This window comes from Podarcis pityusensis (genome assembly GCF_964106645.2).
Source record: "Podarcis pityusensis genome assembly, chromosome: 2".
In the NCBI taxonomy this organism is placed as follows: domain Eukaryota; kingdom Metazoa; phylum Chordata; class Lepidosauria; order Squamata; family Lacertidae; genus Podarcis; species Podarcis pityusensis.
The window spans coordinates 98,327,599-98,350,332 of record NC_138029.1 but is presented as its reverse complement, the minus strand read 5'-3'; the positions used below and the strand labels follow the sequence as shown (position 1 = coordinate 98,350,332).

The window sequence follows — 22,734 nt, the reverse complement described above, 5'->3', positions numbered from 1 at the left end:
CTTAAAAAAATGGAATCTTCTTTGTGCTGCTATACAGAATGTACAAGATTTATAACCAGATGAATTGACACAACCCCGGCTAGCAAACAGGATCTCTTCATACATGTTGTTTATTTATTATTTACTGCTATTATTCTGCTTTAAACGAGTATATCCTTCGGGGAGCTAGGTCTGTTTCAGCAGGGATGGTTCTTGGACATGCCGCCAACTGTTTTACATTAGTGATAACAGACTTGAGAGATCTCCAGGGCCAGCTCCAGACACTCGCTGGTTTCATGACAAGACTCAAGGATGCTGCAATCAATGTCACAATCACAGCTGCAGTCGCCGTTGTTTGTGTCGTCGCCTGAGGTTTGGTAATATCTATGGGAAGGGCAGCACACATTGGTCAACCAATTTTCACAGACATCGGGCAACATGAACAGAAAGTCCCAAAACTGGCAGAACAAGCAGGCCAAGATGAGTGTGGCACATTCATCTGTTTTCAAAAGGAGAAGAGCAAGGAGTGAGATTCACAGGAGGCACAAATCCATGAACATTGTTGCCCATCCAGTGCATGATAAAGCGAGACTTCCCACACTTTCCCGAACTCAACCAGAAACTAAATTAATATGGGCTCCTCTTGTGGGTGTTATTATGTATACATGCACACACACCCCTTAATTATTCCAAATTAGGGATGTCCGAATCTATCCGTTCTGTGTTACTTTCACATATTTCTTACCCATAATGCGCTTTCGTTGCATTTCCAGATCTATCATCTCTTTAAAGCGAAAAACCCTCTCAAACTTTTACAAATAGTAATATGCATTTAAAGGAATGTTTTACTAGCAACATTTCAGTGTGTTAAAATGATCACAACCTGATTAGTAATTATGCCGCACTCTGCACATGCATCTGAGAGGTGTGGATCAAGCAGGGATGGAGCAGAAATTCAGTATACTTTGCAGCTTAAATGGACCCATTACAGTGGTACCTTGGTTCTCAAACACCTTGGTACTCAAACAACTTGGAACCCAAACACTGCAAACCCGGAAGTACTGTATTTTTTGCTCTATAAGACTCACTTTTTCCCTCCTAAAAAGTAAGGGGAAATGTGTGTGTGTCTTATGGAGTGAATGCAGGCTGCGCAGCTATCCCAGAAGCCAGAACAGCAAGAGGGATTGCTGCTTTCACCGCACAGCGATCCCTCTTGCTGTTCTGGCTTCTGGGATTCAGAATATTTTTTTTCTTGTTTTCCTCCTCCAAAAACTAGGTGCGTCTTGTGGTCTGGTGCGTCTTATAGAGCGAAAAATACGGTAAGTGTTCCGGTTTGCAAACTCTTTTCAGAAACCAAACGTGCTCCGTTTTGAGTGTTACGCTTCCGATTTGAGTGCCACACTTCCATTTTGAGTGCCACACTTCCATGTTGAGTGTTGCGCTGAGGTCTGTCTGTTTTGGCTATTTATTTTGCGTTTTGGTTTTTGCAGCTCTTTTTTGTTTTGTTTTTGTGACTGTGTGGAACCTAGTTCAGTTACTGACTGATTGTTTGTGTGACTGCAGTACATTATTTATTGCTTTCATTTTATGGATCAATGGTCTAGTTAGATTGTAGAATTCATGTTAAATTGTTATTTTAGGGGTTCGTTTTTAAAAGTCTAGAAAAAGATTAATCCATTTTGCATTACTTTCTATGGGAAAGCGTGCCTTGGTTTTGGAACACTTTGGTTTTGGAATGGATTTCCGGAACGGATTAAGTTTGAGAACCAAGGTACCACTGTAACTTTTTTTTTTTTAAGGGCTGTGACTGATACGATGACAAGGATTATCACAAAAGGAAGAAATAACCCCATCTTTTGCAGTTAAGGGTGACATCCAGGGCACAGTTAAATTAGCTTAATTTTGCTGAAATGTGCACTAGATTGCACCCACATCTGTTTGGTTCTCTCACTAGGAATGGATGAACCAATCAGTTTTGATCTCTCTTCGTTTCTCTTTCCCCCACTCTTCTTCAGTTTGCAAGATTTTGGCATTTGATTTTGAATTCCCCACGAAAGTCCTCACAAAAAATCATCAACATTTTAGTGTGCGTTTCTCTTAGCCTACACATCTTTTGTGAGCGATTTCCCCTAATTTGCATTTTCCTGTTATTCTCACTAATGTATGCATTTTAGCCATTCTCCCCCCCCCCCCATGGATGCATTTTGGTACATTTGTTTTGGTTTAAAAGCTGCATTACAAAATTTGGAGAGGTGCAGATTTCAAGAAAAGGTGTTTTCTGCAATTTTAGGGAGTTTACGCATTTGGAATTTCTGCCAAAACCATCTAGCTTTTGTGCCTGGGTAGGCAGCTACGGGTGGAATGAAATGGAAGCAGACCACTGCAATACTGTTTTATTATTATTACTTATACTCACTTACCTAGAAATAATTCCTATTGAACTGCATGTTACTTACTTTTGCATATAGGGAAGTGCTGTGTGCGCGCAAGCAGATGAGTATCTTGTTTATGCCATAGGCTCATGGGGGGAAAGCTGTCCCATGAGCCCTTGCAAAGGGGAGGGGAAAGCCTATACAGTGATACCTCTGGATGCAAACAGGATCTGCTCTGGAGCCCCATTCGCATCTAGAAGCAAACGCAACCCGCGTCTGTGGGTTGCAATTCGCCGCTTCTGCGCATGCGTGTGACATCATTTTGACCGTCTGCGCATGCGCAAGTGGCGAAACCCGGAAGTAACGCACTCCATTACTTCCAGGTCACCACAGCGCGCAACACGAAAATACTTCAACCTGAGGTATGACTGTAGAAGCTTGCTTCTCCTGGAGTTCAGACCCATTTTGCCTTGAGAGTTTCTCGCCTGCCTAGCCTCGGCTTAGAGCCTTCACTGAGCAATTTTGGGTCACTGGTTGACAGGGCCCGAAAGGATTCTCTTCTTGCTCAACTCGATTGGCACTTGGCTGGGTTTTTCTATCTTTCCCTCAATGAAATTATGGCCTTCCTTTGTTAGGCGGAAGAACATTGTTTGCATGAGGGAGTGTAGAATCAACATAGAAGGGGGTGGGGGAGAGGCATAAGTGGCCTGAGGGCAGGATTGACCATGACACTCCCAAACTTGGGTTGAGGTATTTGCCTGGTTGGAATCTGCACCCTGGTCACCCAGTGAGACCTTCCTTGCTTCACTTGCACCATGTCAAAGTTCAACACTGACCAACTCCCAAGTTATGGGTTTGGGGCTGTCCAAATCTGGCAGATCCATTCTATCAACATGGGGCTTGTGGAATGATGGAACTGATCCTGAGACCCGATGCCATGCCAACCCTTACCTTGCATGCTGCTGTCAATAAAGATTTGGTCTGATTTTATCTCATCAATGTTGTAAAAGTAAAGGTAAAGGGCCCCCTGACCATTAGGTCCAGTCGTGGTCGACTCTGGGGTTGCGGCACTCATCTTGCTTTAATGGCCGAGGGAGCTGGCGTACAGCTTCCGGGTCATGTGGCCAGCATGACTAAGCCACTTTTGGCGAACCAGAGCAGCGCACGGAAACGCCGTTTACCTTCCCGGTGGAGCGGTACCTATTTATCTACTTGCACTTTGACGTGCTTTTGAACTGCTAGGTTGGCAGGAGCAGGGACCGAGCAACGGGAGCTCACCCCGTCGCAGGGATTCGAACTGCCGACCTTCTGATTGTTAAGCCCAAGAGGCTCTGTGGTTTAACCCACAGTGCCACCCACGCCAATGTTGTAGAGTCTGGTTATTTTGCTGCTCTCATGGGTCACATAATGCATTTGCCTGGGCAATTGCATCCCACCTAATGTAAGGTGGCTTACATTGTGGCTCTTTTGTGGGGGGTATTGGGTTATTGTTTTTAATCTGATTTTATAAATTGTGATCTTGTTTGTGAACTGCCCTGAGACCTCCTGGTATAGGGCAGTGTATAAATTCAATAAATGAACAAAACAAAACTGTTCTTTCCCCACCCCATTATATCCTCACAATAACCCCATGAGGTAGGTAAGGTTGAAATTAAGTGCCTGTCCCAAGGTCACCCCATGAGGTTCATGGCTGAGAGGGGATTTGAACCCTCGTTTCACAGGTCCTAGTATGCCAATCTAACCACTACTCCACCGGCTCTACTTAGACAGAGTGTATATATTGCATGTTGTCACATCAGTGAGAAAATATTAAGTCATCTTATTTATTTGTTTAGGAGTCAATAATGAGGCCGCCATAATGGGCACATTAATGTTCTGTTAAATTGGCTAATCTGCACTATCCTGCGAAGTGGTTAGAAGAATTTTAACACACACCTGCACCTTTGTGCAACTGAAGAAGCAGGCAAATGGTATAGTCTCCTGCTGCTTGCAGGGATATAGAGATTGCCAAGTGGCGATATGCAGACTACACTGTCTTGCCACTTGGTTAATTGTGATCTGTAATCACACTTTGATGTGCATTTATGCATACAAGTCTCATTATACATCACAATCTCTTTAACGCAGCAAGCAGTATTAAACAAGAATTTCACCCCTAAGTACTTAAAAAAATAATAAGAGCCATGCAAAAGCTTCCTTAAACATCCCAACTGTTATATTAAAATGTAGTTTTACAATATCAGGTAATAACCCTAGAAGCACAGCATTGAATTAATTTCTATTAGTAAGCTATCACCCATAATATTATCAATTTTAATAGTTATCTAAATTTGTCAGGGATCTATTTAAGTTCAGACAAGCAAAAGTAACTTCCAAGTCAGTCCCGGAGAATGAAAATGACTAGATTTGGGAGATACTTAGTAAATTCATGCTTGTATTTTTTCTGAGTAAATGAACTGAAATAATTATCAAATTGAAACATTTTATAAGGTGACACTGCTGCATTTAATTGTATGAATTTACAGTGTAGAAAATGTAATCATTTTATCCAGTAGTCCATGGTGTAATTAAGGCTCTTCTCTTTTAGGTACTATATATTTATGAAATTCTTCCCTCCCCCACACCCTTTTGCACCAAGATAGAAGGAATATCAAATTTGAAATTACTCATCAATTAGGGATCTTTTCAGTTCTTACTTGAAATGTAAGCTCTGTTTTCCTAATAATATGCACGATCTTCAGTTTATTAACCTTGTTGGCATCTGCATAATTTTAATCAGAGAATGGATATTGCTCTTAAGACTTTGCCCATTATTCGGGGGAAAGTACCACACAAAAAGCACAACATTTTAATAATAAAGTAATGTTTTAGCACATAGACCGTGCCGTACACTAAAGATGCTTTTAAATCCCCATCAGAGCACACGCCATGAAACCGTGCTAATGGAGAGAACATATTTTGCAAAATCTGCATGTATGAGCCTTTTTGCTTCCCCCTTCCCCTCATTTTAAGAGGGTGATGTATAATAAATAATAGATATTAGCAATTAAGCATTCATTTCTATGCATTCGTTTATATATATTTGAAAATAAATTAGCCACAAATTACAGCAACGCAGATGCAACCCTTCTGTTTTCTCTTCTGCTTTCCAGACTGCTCACAAAGAAGGGAAGACGTTATTGCATTTATCTCAATAAGAACAATGACCTCACCTCTCCATTGGTAGATTAATTATTACAAAAAGAACTATATTTAATAATGCTGCTGGTCTGACTTCACCCTACATTTCCATGCTCTCGGTGGCTCCTGGCTGTCAATCCATGCTTGATTTGTGCTGCTATGTAACCTGATCCAAACGTACAACACTGATGTAGGATTTTTCCAGTGATGTTGCTGGGCTGAAAAGTGACTTGCCTTCTAGCTTCCAATTGTAGCACTGGGCTATGTGCCCGACTTCAACAAAAATGAACTATTTCAGTGCTTGTGTTGTGCATCAATTGCATTTTAGTGACTGTCTCTAAAACAAAGATTTAAGTTTTTCTTCTTCTTCTTCTGCATGCATTGCAATTTTGAAAGGTTTAACCCCGAGGTAATGTTTTATCTCAAGATAATTATCATTTATCCCCATGTTTCATTAAAGGTAGGCTAAATCTGCCTCCTGATCGATTTGTCACATGCCTATGGTTAATGATTTCCACCCCACTTGCAACTGAAAGTGAGAGCAGCTGAATGCGACCGAGAGCCTTATATAATTCTCCTGATCTAGAGTTACTTACACATGCACACACTTTGGTGCTTTCCTAGTGCTTCTGTATAAGCGGATTTCACTAGTCATTGTTATTCAGCGGTAAAGATGCATGTCCATTTGTGTGTACGGAGTTGTCCCTTCAATTTAAGTTAAAGTGAAAGGCAGAGAAGGCTCTAAGCCCCCACCCCTTGCAACGTATCAGTGCTCGAAGCGTGTGCACAAGCTCTCTTTGGAAATCGATAGGTGCTTTCAGGTATGTGTGAATTGCTGCAAGCATTCAGAGGCAACATGTTTTAGCCAGAGATCCACGTTTGATAAGCTGAACATGTTGATAATTATCTTTGCTGTGGTTTAAATTAAGCGGTCCACGAGGCTATGTTTGGTAGAGGGCATCTACATTTGCTGAGCCCGTTCCCTTAATAGTTGCCACAATGGTTAAATGTTTTCCTGTTACGGGAGATAGGAGAATTCCAATTATTGCGAGAGATCAGTCATAAAATAGATGCGACCCTAATGGTTGCTTTGGAGCATTGTGGTTTATTGTGCTGATCTGTACTTAGTACTTCTTCGTTCAAGGATCATTAATATGATAGATGTGACAAGATCCATCTATTTGATGGCAATCCCTTCCAAGGCTGCTTTATAAATTGCAACATCAGCAACTTTTCATCCAAGGGCCAAACACATCCCAGATGTTATATTGGGGCATTTTATGCCTCTGGACTGTGAATGTTTAAAATTAAGGAATTAGAGGCAGTATAAACAAAGGCACACCACTCTGCAGGAGCTAAGGAGCACTGGGCTTCCACAGCACAACAGACTTGATCTTTATACCCTATTTACTCAAATGTGATGTGCACCTTTTGGGGGGCCAAATTAGGTCGTGAAAATCAGGGTGCAGAATTAGATGTGATGGCACATTAGATTCGATTGCAAGCTTGAAAAACACTGCTGGCATAGCAAATACTTTTTTGGTTTAAAGGCTTTGAAAATTGAGGTGTGCATTAGATTCGATGGCACATTGGATTCGTGGAAATACGGTAGGTGTCAGAAACACAGGGAGCTGCCTTAAGCTGAGTGAGGCCATGGATCCATTTACCTCGGTATTGCCTACACTGACTGGCAGAGGACTTCTGGGGTCCAGACAAGGGTTTACATAATTTTGGGTGGCCACTCGGGGTATGGGTAAAAAGTGAAAGTCAGATGGAAAGTTAGGAACAAAGCTGTCAGGATTGATGCCACATCATGGAGCAATCCAATACCCATTGAGACACAGATCACATGGTAATGGCCAACAGTAAATACAGTGAAATACTGGATGTTTTTGTTGATATATTTTTTAACTGTTAAATCAGTTTTAATACGTTTCTGAGCACAATTTGAAGTGTTGGTGCTGACCTTTAAAGCCCTAAACAGCCTCGGCCCAGTATCTCCACTCCTGAAGGAGCATCTCCACCCCCATCGTTCAGCCCAGACACTGAGGTCCAGCTCCAAGGGCCTTCTGGCAGTTCCCTCCCTGAGAGAAGTGAGGTTACAGGGAACCAGGCAGAGGGCCTTCTCAGTAGTGGCGCCCTCCCTGTGGAACTCCCTCCCATCAGATGCCAAGGAAATAAACAACTATCTGCTTTTAGAAGACATCTGAAGGCAACCCTGTTTAGGGGAGTTTTTAATGTCTGGTGTTTTATCGTGTTTTTAATGTTCTGTTGGCAGCTGCCCAGAGTGGCTGGGGAAACCCAGCCAGATGGGCAGGGTATAAATGGATGGGGTATAAACTCAACCTTTTCCTCCTGCCTCATTGCTACACCTGGTGGCAGGCTTGTTGAAGGTGGAAATGGTGCAGAGAGCATTTTGTAACCATGGGCAGGAATTCCAGCTCCAGAGTTATGAGCAAGGCTGAGCTCATCACTCACTCACCAGAGAATGGCAGCACAATTCTTGCGGCTGAGCAAAAATATGGAAACCCAATGTTCCCACACAACATGGGGAATAATAATAATAATAATTTTTATTTATTTATACCCTGCCCTCACTGGCCAGAACCGGGCTCAGGGCGGCTAACACCAATAAAATTACAATAAAACGTAAAAGAAAAAGAAAAACAGTTAATTGAATTACGGCTTAAAAATACAGGTTAAAATACAATTTAAAATGCAGCCTCTTTTTAGTAGTATCCCATAAATCGAAACCGTAAGGGGAGGGAAACATAAGGGTCAGACTGAGTCCAAACCAAAGGCCTGGCAGAACAGCTCCGCCTTGTAGGCCCTGTGGAAAGATGTCAAATCCCGCAGGGCCCTGGTCTCCTGTGACAGAGCGTTCCACCAAGTCGGGGCCGGTACTGAAAAGGCCCTGGCCCTAGTTGAGACCAATCTAACCACCTTGCAGCTAGGGACCTCCAAAGTGTTGTTATTTGTGGACCTTAAGGTCCTCCATACCGCGAAGAAGAACCTGGTGGGGAAATGTAGCCTCAGGAACCAGAAATGTAGGGCCAGCCAGGAGCAGAGGAAGGCAGATGCAGCCCCAACTCAGAATAGTACCACTTTTCTTTTCACAATGGAGATGCCGGGAGATAGGATGATAACGTCTTAAGAAGGGGTGGAAACCAATTTGGCCTTGAGGTCTTCATGTGTTGGCGAGCAGCAGATGGAAAGCCTCTCTCTCTCTCTCTCTCTCTCTCTCTCACACACACACACACACACGCACACACACATGTTCCCTAAGCACTTGCCACCTAAGGTGGCTGCCTCACACTTTCTAATGGTGGAAAGAGTGGATCTATTATTGGGACAAAGCTGCAGCAATAGGCTCCTGGCAGAAAGGGGAAAGGTAGCAGTGAGGTCAGGGCTGCCCAGCGCCCCAGCAGAAGCACTGCATTGCCTCCACGCAGCCCTGACGTTGCAGTTGCCTCACCTCTCCCAGTAAGCAGTGGCAGCTTTGCTTATAAAATGTCATCTTTCATGATCCCTCTCACCATCTCAATGCCTTCCTCGTGAGTATATGTGTGTGTGTGTATACAGAGCATTTACATGGATTACGTCTAGGGCTCTGCACAGTTTTCAAAACGTACCATTACTGTCCCTCTCGTGGACTGATGCATCATCTTCAAGGTAGCTGAACTGTGTGCTGCATTTCTCCAGGGACGACAGTGTAGACGCACTAGATTCTGACAGTTTTCTTTCACTTTTGGTGTCCTTGGATGGCACGTCCGTGATGCCAAATTCTGATACTGAGCTGAGAACAATACCTTTCATAGGCTTCTCATCCTTAATTGCTAGCTGATTTTCTAGAGTGGAGAAGATAATAAAAATGGTCAGGAAGCTTAGGCATTTAGAGATTGCACCAATATATAGCACACATGTCGTATGCAATGTCCCAATGCCGTCAACGAAATGACAGGATTCAGGTAGTTGCTGCTGTAGCTGTAGTATATGAGCCCATTACACATGGTGTAATGGGCTCATATATATTTTTGTAATTCAGAAACATTTAATGCTGCCCTTTTATTGGAAAAAAATCGAGGCTATTTATTATCATCATCATCATCATCACTAAACACGACAGAACAATAATCTATAAATCTTGTTACTCACTGACATATAGACAAAGATCATGAGGCTAGCAAACTTTGACTTAGAGATGTCCTGGGATTAGGAAACAGGGAATTGACTCAGAAGTTCAGGCTCTTAACCAGACACCTCTCACAAATTAAGCAAGGAAACTTCAACTAGATTTCCCCTCAGATCCATTTCATTTGCACACAGTCATATATTGCTCCTGTTCCTTTGAGGCCAAGTCCCAGAGACCCTTCCCTTCATTGTTTTTAGAAGATGCACAGGTAAGAACAATTTGGCTCTGGGAAAATTTAGCAACACTCAATTTAAAGTGTAACCCCCCCCCCCTTTAAAGCACACCCTCAAATTCTGTGCAATTTCCAGTGTTCCCACTATGGCCCAAGAAATGCACTTAAGCATTCAATGGCACTAGATGGAGAGAATCAGAAGGAAATAATCAGTAAATGCTAGATTAGCATTTGCTATATCCACAAGCTGCCCTGTGCATCAAGCTGAGTTTTATCCTTCAAGTGCTGCTGGAGAGGAAATCAAAATGAGAAGTATAAAAGGCATAGATTTAACCTGAATTCCCCATTACAACACCCTCAAAGAAAAGGGTAAGAAAAAAGCTGTCATTCAAGGACTTTTGTTTGTTCAAGAATGAAAATAGAGTGCATTTTACTGTCAGGCTCTTATTCTGAAAAGCTTCCACTAAGTAATGTTATACGTGTCTTGTTACAGCAAGATCAAGTCCTAGTACAATCACCATAACAAGCAACTTGCTATGACAAGCAGGATCCTGTCTTCCAGAAAACATTGTAGTCGAGAGAAAGCATTGCACAATTATAGGTCTCCATTTCATATTTTTTTTAAATGCAATTACCCTCAGCTCAGCCATGGGCCCATCTACATTGTGTCTTTTATCAATCTAATGCTTGCAGAACGTGCCTACAGAAATATAAAGGAAGCGGGCCAGCATGAAATCACATGGTTACCTCTTTCATTTAGAGTCCAGTAGTCTATGGCTATGATAATAGGTGCGGAGGGATGGGGGGGATGAAATAAATGAAGTCTAATAAACATGCAAAATATATAATGCTTGGTTGCTATTATTAATGGACAGTTAAATGTTAGCTCAACAACAGTTTAAGTTACAATTAAATGTAGGCAGGATGTCCAATTCCAAATCCCAGTTTCTAACAATCAGAGCACACAGTCCAGCTTAACTGATACAGATTAATAACGGTCTGCAAACTCAGGAGTCAGATCAGCTTCCCTTCAACTGCTATTGACAGGAGTCAGCAAAACAATACTGAAACTAAGTGGCACCTTGATATGACTTTAAGCATACAGTGGTACCTTGGGTTAAGTACTTCATTCGTTCCGGAGGTCCGTTCTTAACCTGAAACTGTTCTTAACCTGAAGCACCACTTTAGCTAATGGGGCCTCCTGCTGCTGCCGCACCACTGGAGCACGATTTCTGTTCTCATCCTGAAGCAAAGTTCTTAACCTGAAACACTATTTCTGGGTTAGCGGAGTCTGTAACCTGAAGCGTATGTAACCTGAGGTACCACTGTATTTCAAAGCCTTCCTTACTGGGGCACACATATTTTCCCCCCCACCCTGGACTTTGAGGTCTGCTATGTCCAGCTGAAAGTAGAGTTAACCTATTTGCTAGAGAAGTTTGGTTGGTTTTAATCGGAATTATAGTATTTAATCGGAATTTGGTTGGTATTTAATCGGAATGGTTTTCTTGTCTATTTTAATTGTTGCTTGAATGTGACTGCTAAAGTGAAGAGCCACGTAGAAATGCACTAAATAAGTAAACAAATTAATATAAAGAGTTATGCAACTTAAAAATGGAAAGCGTGATGCTGGTGGTCAACAAAAGAGGTTTAAAGACTCTCTCAAGGCAAATCTTTAAAAATGTAGTATAAACACTGACAACTGGGAAACACTGGCCTGTGAGTGCTCCACTTGGAGAACAGCCTTTACCAAAGGTGTCATGGACTTTGAAAAGGGAGTAATGTGCTAAGAGGAAGGCACTTTTGGCAAATCCTCACCGTGATCAACCCGGAAACCAATGTCCCCACTGTGGAAGGACATGTGGATCCAGAATTGGCCTCCACAGTCACTTACGGACTCACTTTTTAAACCGTGTTTAAAATCTTACTCGGCTACAAGTGATCGCCAAAGAAGAAGACAGCCTCCCCACTCCCTTTCCTTTGGAAATTAAGACTATAGGAAACCAATAACATCTATACCACTTAGTTTGTCTTCAGCTTCTGGTAGCCTAGTCTGCAAATAATTTTGCCGGAAGGACACTTTTAGAAGAGGATTAGGAGCGCATGCTTGATGGCCGTGAGCCCATGCCTGAAAGGGATAATCACCTTATATCTAAGTTGCTTTAAACTGTTTTTAACGTTTTGTTTTAATTGTTGTGACCCACCCTGGGACCTTAATGGCATTTCCGTGTGCTGCTCTGGTTTGCCAGAAGCGGCTTAGTCATGGTGGCCACATGACCCGGAAGCTGTACGCCGGCTCCCTCGGCCAATAAAGCGAGTTGAGCACCGCAACCCCAGAGTCAGTCACGACTGGACCTAATGGTCAGGAGTCCCTTTACCTTTTACCCTGGGACCTTAGGGTGAAGAGAGGGTAGCTAACAACAACTAAATACTTTCTTCATCTATGAGTTGAGAATTGGATGTTGAGAGGCAATGCACTTCACATCAGATATTGCTTCAAGGCCTCCAGTGAACAGCCTCTGAGACAACTAAGCTTGCAACACTTCTCGAAAAGATTCCACACTTTAGAAATTTTTTACTGTCTGACTGCAGCAGCAATATCATCTATCAATCTTTACTGAGAGTATGATTCTCTTCTGCCAGATGTTTATCCAAAATGATGGTTACCTTCTTTGTAGCTAAAAAGCAGGATGTATGAAAACAATCAACTGTTTCAATGATGTCCTAAGATTGATATAGATGCAAGCTTAGGCTTTAGGTATGTATGAGTGATTAAGGATTTGATTAAGACACTTACAAGTAACAAATAGAAATAGAAAATATAAATATGAGGCTAAAATGTTAAGAATATGTCAATAAGATATGATTTCAATTTCAATATATAAGGTATAGAAAACTACATGCAGAAGAAATGAATAAGTGATAAACCAAAAAGGGAAATTGGGGGGGGGGGGAATAGAAATGTAAAATGCAATTTCTGGGTTTTTTTATTTAGAATTGATTATGGTAAATTTTGTTGGAAAATTTTAATAAAAATATTTTATTTTATTTTTTAAAAAAAGGTATGTATGGGTGACATTATTTGTGGGACAATGCTACACAATGCTACAGAATTATTCACGTGTTTCCACAAACAGAATCTTACCTGGATGATCGGCTGTATTCAGAATTACAATAGGGAGAACTTGCAGAGGAAGGGAGTTGGTGCAACTGTCTTGGTGGAAAAATAAACAAGGATACAATCAACAAATGCTATTCATTCCTTAAGAACATAAGGGTCATTCCTTTAAGAACATACTTCAGAGTAGTAACTATGTAATAAGACAGGGAGGGCTTATTGGGTGAAATATTATTTTTACACTCATTAATGTTCCTTCAGCACATTCATTTTGTTATTCTGGGACAACTCTTCTTCCTCAAAGGGGAAGTACTTTTGGCCAGGTCAATAACAACCCCATGGGAACTTTTGTCTAGGGCAGGACTGACTGCTCAGTAGCCCTCCAGATCTTGCTGAATCCATCATTCCTGAGCATTGGCTACACTGCTGGGAGTTGGAGTTCAACCAATGGGTTCAAGTTAAAAGCAAGGAGATTCCAGCTAAACACCAGGAAGAACTTTCTGACAGTAAGAGCTATTCAACAGTGAAACATGGATGGCCATGTATCAGGGATACTTTAGTTAAGATTTCGCATTACAGGGGATTGGACGAGATAATCTTCATGGCCCTTTCCAACTGTACAATTCTATGATTCTTTGATTCTACAAAAATATAGATGGCCACAGCTTAGCCACCCCTGTTCTAGACTCTAGACCTTTCTGGATTATAGATGGGAGGTCTCATCTGACTTGATTCAGCTCTCATCTGTAGCCAAATCTATCAAAGTTGCACTTCCTGAAACAGGAGGTAAGTCAAAACACAGCTGTCCTTTGAAATTCACACTTACTTGCATTTTTCAACCACCAAAAGCCAGACCAATACTGCTGTCCAAATGCCTGATACCAATCAATCAATCAATATATATTGCCCAATAGCAGGGATGATAAATCCTTCCTGGGAGAGCATACCACAATCAGGGGACCACCACGGAAAAGGTCCGTTCTCTTGAGGCAGGGATACAGAGCAGGGCTTCAGATATTGGTCTCAGTGTCCAAGTAGCCTCATACAGGGAAAGGTGATCTGTGAGGTATTGTTTATAAGGCTTTATAAGTCAAACCTAGCACTGTGAATTGGGCTCAAAATCACTTCTACTTGCACCTGCAAGTTTGCTTCCACCTGCTTCCACTTGTCAGATTGCGACATATGTTCACAGAAAACCAGAAAACCACTGTGGATACACCAAGTTTCCAGAAAATACTTGGCTACAACAAATTACAATTCAAGTGTGTATGCATGTAGTGTGCATGTGTGAGAAAGAGATGAAAGACGTGTGTGTAAGCACATAAGCAGCGCACTGGTCTCATTTTCAGACTGAATACCTGTGAAATTCTGTAAGCTACATATTGCACATGGTGCAAAGAAAATAAAAAACAAACTCCAACAGAAACTAGAAGACTGAAATAAAGATGTGGTTGTGATCTGAAATTGAAAACAAATTGTGATTTGTTTTCATATACTCACAACCTTTCTGTTTCCTATATTGAGGCAAAAGGATGTTAAGGGGGTTTGGGAAAGTGTTTATTTTAGTAGCATAGAAGCAGGAAACTGTACCAGCCTATAAATATACTATGGGTTGCTTATGACATCATTAAGCCATGCAAACCTCTTCTCTTTTGATTTATGATGATGTATGAGTAATTCACATTGGTTTGAGTTTACTGGATTTGCTAATGCAGTAACAGGGAAGAGCTGATGGTGTGATCTTTGAAAGGAACATTTAATCGGAAGTGAATTTTTGATCTCACCTTTTAAGTTCCTATATGAGTGACTGGGTAGATTAGAATGTTTTTGGTGGACTTTCAACTTTTATTTTTATTATTTATTAAATTTCTATAGTGCCCTTCATCTAGGCATCACAGGGTGGTTTATTATAATATGATGGCCAGGCACTTTGTCCCCATCCAAATCTCACATCCCATTCATTTCCATTAACGTCATTGTTATTAAACTATATCCTGTGCACATGAATGTATCCTCAGAAACCACCTGCCATCCCCATATAAAACTTGGCCAAATTATTCCCATCCTTCTGATGAATAGCCCAAGCATGTTTAGTTTCCAAAGAGAAAAGGTCCCAGCTTTTGTATGTGATAAGAGCACTATAGCCATTTTTGGCAAAATAAAATTTTCTGTTTAATAATAATAATAATAATAATAATAATAATAGATTGCAAAGAAATTGTCTGACAAAAAAGGCTTCATTTTATTAAGAAATTCAGCTCATTTCATCTCTGTTCTATGTAAGAAAAGCTGAAATTCAAATTAAACAGATAAGTGTTCAACTCTGATTTTCCATTGTGTAGCATTGCCCATCTGTATGCAAAACCTCAATTATATAATGTTCATATAATATGTAATGCCAGTAATGTGCAATGACCAACATGCAAGTAAAACCAAGCCGAATGTGAACCTATATGGCTGCCTTAGCTACAAATGGATTTTTCTATTTTTTGGTCACTTATCACTTGTTGTCCCATGAGTTAAAACCCTCCGACAGACAATATGCATTAGATACCACGTGTGTAACTTTGACTTTCTGGAGTAATCTCTGTTGCATACATTTTCTTTTTCTTTCTTTAAAAGAGCATGTTAACTTTGCACATATTACAATGTGACATGTTAAAAGTATTAAAGGTAGACACTTGAGACACAGAAGGTTAAACCTATTTTGAAAATATGTATCTTTTTAATAGGTCTCAGCTACTGGAAGTATTAGAATAAATATATGGTAGGGCTGACATTTGGAGCTCTTTCGTCTCATCTCCTCCGCCCCCTTTTTTCAAATAAAGAAATATCTCTCTTGGAAGACATTTTGTAGCCAGACTTCCTACAAAATAAAAAGTGGAGAGATGAGAGAGAGAGAGAGAGAGAGAGAGAGAGAGAGAGAGAGAGAGAGAGAGGATGGCAGGAAAGGGAAGTTAAGAAAAGATTCTCTCTCCCACATTCAGTTTAATAAAATTAAAGCAATTTACGTAATATTGATATGTCGATATGTTTTTTCAATAATTTCCCCCCTGCAATTTAAATAAAACTCTCATCACTTCAAAAATTATAATTATATGTCTTCCTCCCACTTTGAAAATGGCAGAAGGTGCTCATTTGCAGAGTTCTACTCTTCAGATTTTCCCTGAGAATAGAAATGTCATGACTCAGTTAACAATGCTTTATTATTCACATTGATCTTTTTTTATAGTGTTCTTTATCTCAAAAACATTGTAAATCAGATAGCTTCCTCCCACTCTTTTGTTCATTTGCAAATTTTTATTATTCTCGTTTAAGAAAGCAATGGAGTGTCAAAAGTCACTATATATTGTTTATATTCTTTTTCTTCCTTTAAAATTACCTTTAACAATAAAAAAATAAAGCTTAGCATTTAGGGGGGAAATACCTGAATTTTTTAACAAGCACAGAGTTAAGAAAGGAAGGAGTAAGATTTGCAGTAGTGCATGTGTGTGTTTGTGAATGCATAACCAGCCCAGCCAAAGACATTTTGCTGCCTGAGGCGAAGAAACATAAGAAGCTGCTATTTACATAATCAGACCATTGCTCCGACTAGCTCAGTATTGTCCACACTGACCGCAAGCAGGTACACACGGCTGCTGCTCACCCTCTTGAGAGCCCCCTGGCTTCTTCTTCTAATGCAAACCTTAACAAACGCAACTTTTTATTGTGAAGCGCCAGGTCCTTGTAATTTTTTCTCCCCCATTTTGCTATCTTTGGCAAGCCAGGGGTCGGGGTGGGGTCAGGAGGTTATCATGGCCTTGGTGAGCCTCAGAAATAATATTTTCCTCCCACCCCTCAACAGTGAATGAACTTGAGATGCCTGGGATTGGAGATTGGGAAAACACAGCCCAGCAGATTGAGGAACAGCTAGATATTATCTGGAACACAGCTAGAGGTTATCCTGGAGTGTATATTTTGAATACTTTGGATAATCATTATGTACATAGTTGGCAGATGGAGAATCGGAAGCCCTTCTCATTTCTTTTTCTTTTCTTTTCTTTCCTTTTCCTTTTCTATGACTTCTATTTTTTCTTTCCTTTCTGCTAACTCTATCTATAGTTATGTAAGAGGATGCAGGTGGTGCTGTGGTCTAAACCACTGAGCCACTTGGGCTTGCCGATCAGAAGGTTGGTGGTTTGAATCCCCACAACGGGGTGAGCTCCTGTTGCTCTGTCCCAGCTCCTGCCAACCTAGCAGTTCGAAAGCACACCAGTCTGAGTAGATAAATAGGTACTGCTGTGACAGGAAGGTAAATGGCATTTCCATGCACTCTGGTTTCTGTCACGGTGTCCCGTTGCACCAGAACCGGTTTAGTCATGCTGGCCACATGACCTGGAAAGCTGACTGTGGACAAACGCTGGCTCCCTCGGCCTGAAAGAGAGATGAGTGCCACAACCCCATAGTCGCCTTTAACTGGACTTAACTGTCCAGGGGTCCTTTACCTTTTACCCTTATATTTATGTTTTTTAAATGTTTAATGAAGATACACACAGGAAGGTGAGGGGTGGAAGAGGAAGGGGCAGGGTATGGGGGAACTCCCAGGTGACACCTGGGAGAGCTCACTTTCCTTTGTGTGGAATAAGGGTTAACGTACAACCTTAAAGAGATTGTTCCATCTTCATGGACTGCTACCACCTGAGATACAACATGATAGAGTCCTTTCAGTTGTGGCATCTGGTATTTGGAATGACCTCCCTAAAGAAAGACGCCTGGCTTCATTCCTGCCTCTTTTTAGGTTGTGAAAACAATTTTATTTTGTCGTGTTTTTCAAGAAGTTTGACTTTACTGTGAATTGTGTTTCTGTTTCAAAATTCTTGTGTTGATTGCTGTTTAATTTATATCTTTTAATTTTACTTTATGTTAAATGTTTTCTATTTTGGATTATATTGTCTTGAACGCCCTGTGGAATGCCCTCTCACCCGATGTCAAGGAAATAAACAACTATCTGACTTTTAGAAGACATCTGAAGGCAGCCCTGTTTAGGGAAGCTTTTAATTTTTGATGTTTTATTGTGTTTTTGATATTCTGTCGCAAGCTGCCCAGAGTGGCTGGGGAGGCCCAGCCTAGTCTGACTGTAAAGAGGTGCAAGGAAGTTGCAGCAATGAGAAATCCTAGTGATTTCCTTGTTCCTCCTCTGCCCTGGGCAAAGTATCTTGCTGGTGGGCTGCAGTGACAGGACCCCAAACACCAAAAAGTGTTTGGCTGTTCTTTCAGTTTCCAGTGATGTCCCAGAATGCAATTTGGTTAGCAACATTGTGGGAAATGAAAAGATCCAACATCTTGGCACTGCTTGGAATATTGAGCTGGAAAATATTCATTATGAGTGTGCTTGGTGCTGGCACCAGCCCTGATGCTTAGATTGCTAGAAGGCGCAACTGGTGGCTATAGCCATCAGTTCAGACAGCAGGTACTACAGTCACTCAAAATCTGCTCAACATATGGCTGCAGTACAAACTGACCTAGTATTGCAATCCAATTGAGCTGAAGGTCATTTGAACTGCTAGTTCTGCCCGCCAGAAGGTGTTTTCTTAAATGGCTGTCTACTTGGTAAAACTGGATCTGATCAATCCTTGCTATATATTTTCCCCTGAAGCTTGCTGAAACCATCTATCCTGAATGTGCAAAACTGGGCTGAAAAATCTAATGGGAAACTTAGCAGTTGCTCACAGCGCAGGCTTGAAATTGTCTTAAACTAGGCTTTGTTTCGTTGTGTGATATGTATATGTCTGGCTGGGGTGTGCTTATTTGACAGGAAGTAGTCCTTCCAAGGACCTCTCTAAGAGGAAGGTGTATCAGCTTCTTACTCGAAGAAAGGCGTCTCTTAAATTATGGCCTGTATAGAGCTGTAACGCCAAGGGAGAGTCATGCATAAGATGTAACTCTGCTTCTGTATCAAAATTAGGCGAAACCCACCTTTATTCCCACTTGAAAAGAGGGATCTTGCTCTCCCTCTCCCTCTTTTTGTATCTGCTATATATTCAAAGCAAGCACTTTTTGCTGTCAGTATACTGCTATTGTTCACGACTCCAAATGTATTAAAAACACAAGGGCATTTTACGATGTGTATTGTGCATGAGAAATATTGTTACATGACAAGCTCCAATTGGCAAGTGAAAAGAGGTTTTATTGAAGGAAATCGCAGCAGCAAACAGTGAACTATGCAGAATAATGGTAATTGTTCCTTTAACATTGGCAGCACACGTTCACTTAATATGACTTGTTCCTCTGTCTCTGCCTCATCAAGACCCAGAGGACCTGTTAGACAAGCAGCCAGCCACCTCTCTCTGGGATCAAGCTGTCAATGCAAACTTGCTTTCTTTTTCTTTCTTCGAGCTAAGCTATACCCCCAGAGCTCCCAAAGCTTTTCCTGACTGAAAGCTTTTCTGAAAAAAAAAAAAAATTAAAGCGAGCTCCGTTCTAAATTACATCACATGAGCACTTCTGTTCAGATTGACAGAACAAAAGAGGTGTGTTGGGAAAGGGGGAAGGGGGTTCCAAAAATATAGTCTGAGTTGCCTCCATTTCACTGTAGGATTTGCTTCGTTGCAGTTGATCGGGGAGGTTGTTGTGTTAGACCTGCTTTACAAACAAAAAGTCCAGAATGGAAGTGTGAAATTAGTCAAATAAAAGTAACCATGTTCCCTACTTTATAAAAGACAGCCTTCTATTTTAATGGCGATTGGAGGACAGCCCTCTGTTTGATGGGCTTGTCTGGTCCATGTCCAGTTGAAAGAGAAAGAACCGTAAGAAAGTTAGAGCAGAGGCCTTGCAGATTGAGCTGGCACACAGATGACCTGGTCACCCTCATCCCCACTATGGTGAGATGCATTGCCTTTCTGTTTAAATTATGCTAATGATTTATATATTTGCACGATATTTATACAATTACAAGATGCCATTCCTTTGCAAATCTGGATCCACTTTGGTCCTCTCCTGGGGTGATTCGTAAGACACACACATGCAGGACAGTGCAGTCCTGGAAATTCTTGGTTCACATCTTGCCTCTGCTATGAGCACAATGGGTGATCATCAGTTGGTTTGAATGTTACTTAAAAGAGTTGTAGTTTAAACTAAGGGCATGATCCTAACCCTAGATCTGCCATGTTAGGATACCTCAGCCAGCAGGTTCCCGGCTCAGCTGGGCTATGTTGATGTAAGACACCAACCTCAACTCAGCCAGAGATAAGATAGCATGACTCTTTCATCGTAGCTCAGCCAGGGCTAAACTGAGACTAGCAGATCTTACACTGTGTTAAGCCTTGAAAAAATGGCCATTCTGTTTCCCCTCTACCATTTTAAAGGCTTGTTTCCCCCTCTTCCAAACCTAGGTCGACTCAGTCAGCAGTAGAGCAGCAATCCTGCTGCTGAATCAAGTTTGGGTCAGCTATACTTTGCATCAGTTTAAATTAAACAAGCATAAATTACACTGGCTTTGCATATTGTTACCTCATGATGTATTTCTGCACACACACAACCTGAGAGCATGTCTTATTCAGCTTAGTAGAGTTTTGTTATCTGTTCACAGATAGCACCCATTAGATTGTTGTGATGTGCTAAAACATGGGGTTGCCGGTGGAAACTGTTTGGAAACACTTAAATTCACCTCTAGTTTGCACTTTATGCTTAAAATCTGCAGTTACTTTGGTCTCCAAGAGCTTGGGAAATAGGTTTGGTCAATCCTTGGGATGGAGGGGAGGGAGGGAGGGGGGAAAGGGAAGAAAAATTACTATGTTTATAAACATGAAGGCTCACCGTACTTTGCAAATTGCACCATGGCACCTGGAGAAGCAGTGATGTCCAGGTATCATGTAAAGGAACAACCCCTCAAAACACAGCTCAAAAGCAGCCTTCAAATTCTCTCACTGGAACAAACCACATTCTTTCTAACCCTCTTCAGCCAGCCAGTCTGTGCTTTGCTTGGGGTCTGGATAGCACAAATGGGGTTGGATGGTCATCCAAGTGCATCTCATGGGATATATTTGAAGATAACAGCAGTTTTTATGGAGCAGAGAAGGTGCAAGAATAACAGTGACAACAGTTTTCAAGGTTGTCTTTGCTGGAAACATGGGGTTTTTTTTAGATTGCCGAGTTGAGGAACCCTTTTTATCGATCTCTTGCCCCCAAATCCTACATGAGTCTATATTGGGGTTGTTTTTGTGTGTGCCTTTTGTTCATGGGAATGTATTGCTAAAGTCTGCTGGGATTACTAGTGTGACAGTTCTCTTGCCATGAATCTACTAGGGATTCTGTACCAGCGTTTTGTGGGAGGTCTTGGAAATGCCTTTCATGTAGCAATCATTTCCCCCTTTCCTTTGTTGCTCTGAAATGGTGAAGGTGGTATCCTCCACACCCCCTGCAGCTGTTCCTCTTTAGAGTAGATACTAGATGCTCCAAGGTTTTGAAAATAAACGGGAAGACTCTTCATTGCTTGGTCTCCGATTTCTGTTTAGAGTTCAGAGCCGACATTCCAATGCCCATTCTCTCCATAACAGTTCTGAGGCTTAAGATATCACAGGGGAACCACTGTGAGGGACTGCCTAGACCTTGAGGAGCAGTGAGTGGATACTGATGAGTGGGCACTGGGAAAGGGGGGCTTGGAGACTGACTAGGAAGAAGAGATCAGTTAGCTGGGGGACCCCATAGTATCCAGGAGATGAGAGTCAGAGGCAGGAGAAGCTGCGGGATTGGAGCATGAAGAACAGGTGGCGGCAGAGGGAGAGAAAGATCAGGCTGGTACAGAGTCAAGGGCTTGCACACCTCCTCCTCCTGCCCCCACCTCTCCTGCTCCACTGTCTCCCAGGACCAGACAAGGATTGAAGTAAGAGGAGCAGAAACAGGTTACACACAGGTGACGTATTTGCCTGCTTGGGCACAGCTCGAGTGGGAGAGATACATACAATAAGGTCAGGGTGGGGTCTCTCTGTTGTTGCAACTGCCTCATTGAGTGCACACCTAGGAGTAGCTGGGAGATGTAGGACTGATAAATATGCCTTTTCCCTAACTTATAATCTTTTGACCATTTTTTTTGTTCATTCCTCACTCTGGACATCCCTTGCCTAGTAGTGCCATGACCACCACCCAGAGAACTTTCTGCAAATAGGAGGCATGGAAATGTTGTAATTAAAAATACAATAAATAAAATATAGGAACAATGTACCTCCCTTGAAATGGGGTGCTGACAAAAAACCGGCAGACCTTAAACAAAATGAAGATTGCTGCTTAGTAAAAGATCAGGCTGCTTAGTAAAAGATCAGGAACTCTTCTAAAAACTGGCACACTGAAGAATACACAGAGATTGACACAGAAAACCATCTGCATTCATAGATCTGTGTGGCAGAGTGTCATCTGAGCCTCTCTGCATGAACCAAGATTTATAAGTGACTATTGAAAATACATTGCTCAGTGGGAACACACACAAACACACATATACCCAGATCAATTATTATGTGAATTTTTTGTCTGCTTAAAGATTCATTCATTCTTGTTCATGAGGGAAAGAACACGTATTTCTGGCGTATTGCTTTTGCTTCACAATTTCTGGCATATTGCTTTTGCTTCACAAGCAGGCTGCATCACTCACTCAAGGCTGCTTTCTCCATGGATCAAAATATCAAAATATCAAAATATCAGCATTCCACCTTGAGAGTTCTATGATGCTCCAAATTAACCAGTCACTTTTTTA

General features: G+C 41.6%; 1 protein-coding gene across 1 annotated transcript in view; it reads right to left on the bottom strand.

Annotated features, from left to right (window-relative positions):
* Positions 1–218: 218 nt before the first annotated feature.
* The window catches only part of MDFIC2 (MyoD family inhibitor domain containing 2), a gene marked incomplete at its 3' end in the record, with an annotated part of 40,316 nt that continues 17,800 nt past the window's right edge, over positions 219–22,734 (bottom strand). The window contains exons 3-6 of the mRNA XM_080996105.1: positions 20,693–20,731; positions 13,038–13,106; positions 9,164–9,379; positions 219–478 (exon numbers count right to left, since the gene is read on the bottom strand). Coding sequence (XP_080852231.1) covers positions 219–478; positions 9,164–9,379; positions 13,038–13,106; positions 20,693–20,731 — 584 coding nt within the window. The remainder of the gene's footprint in view (positions 479–9,163; positions 9,380–13,037; positions 13,107–20,692; positions 20,732–22,734) is intronic.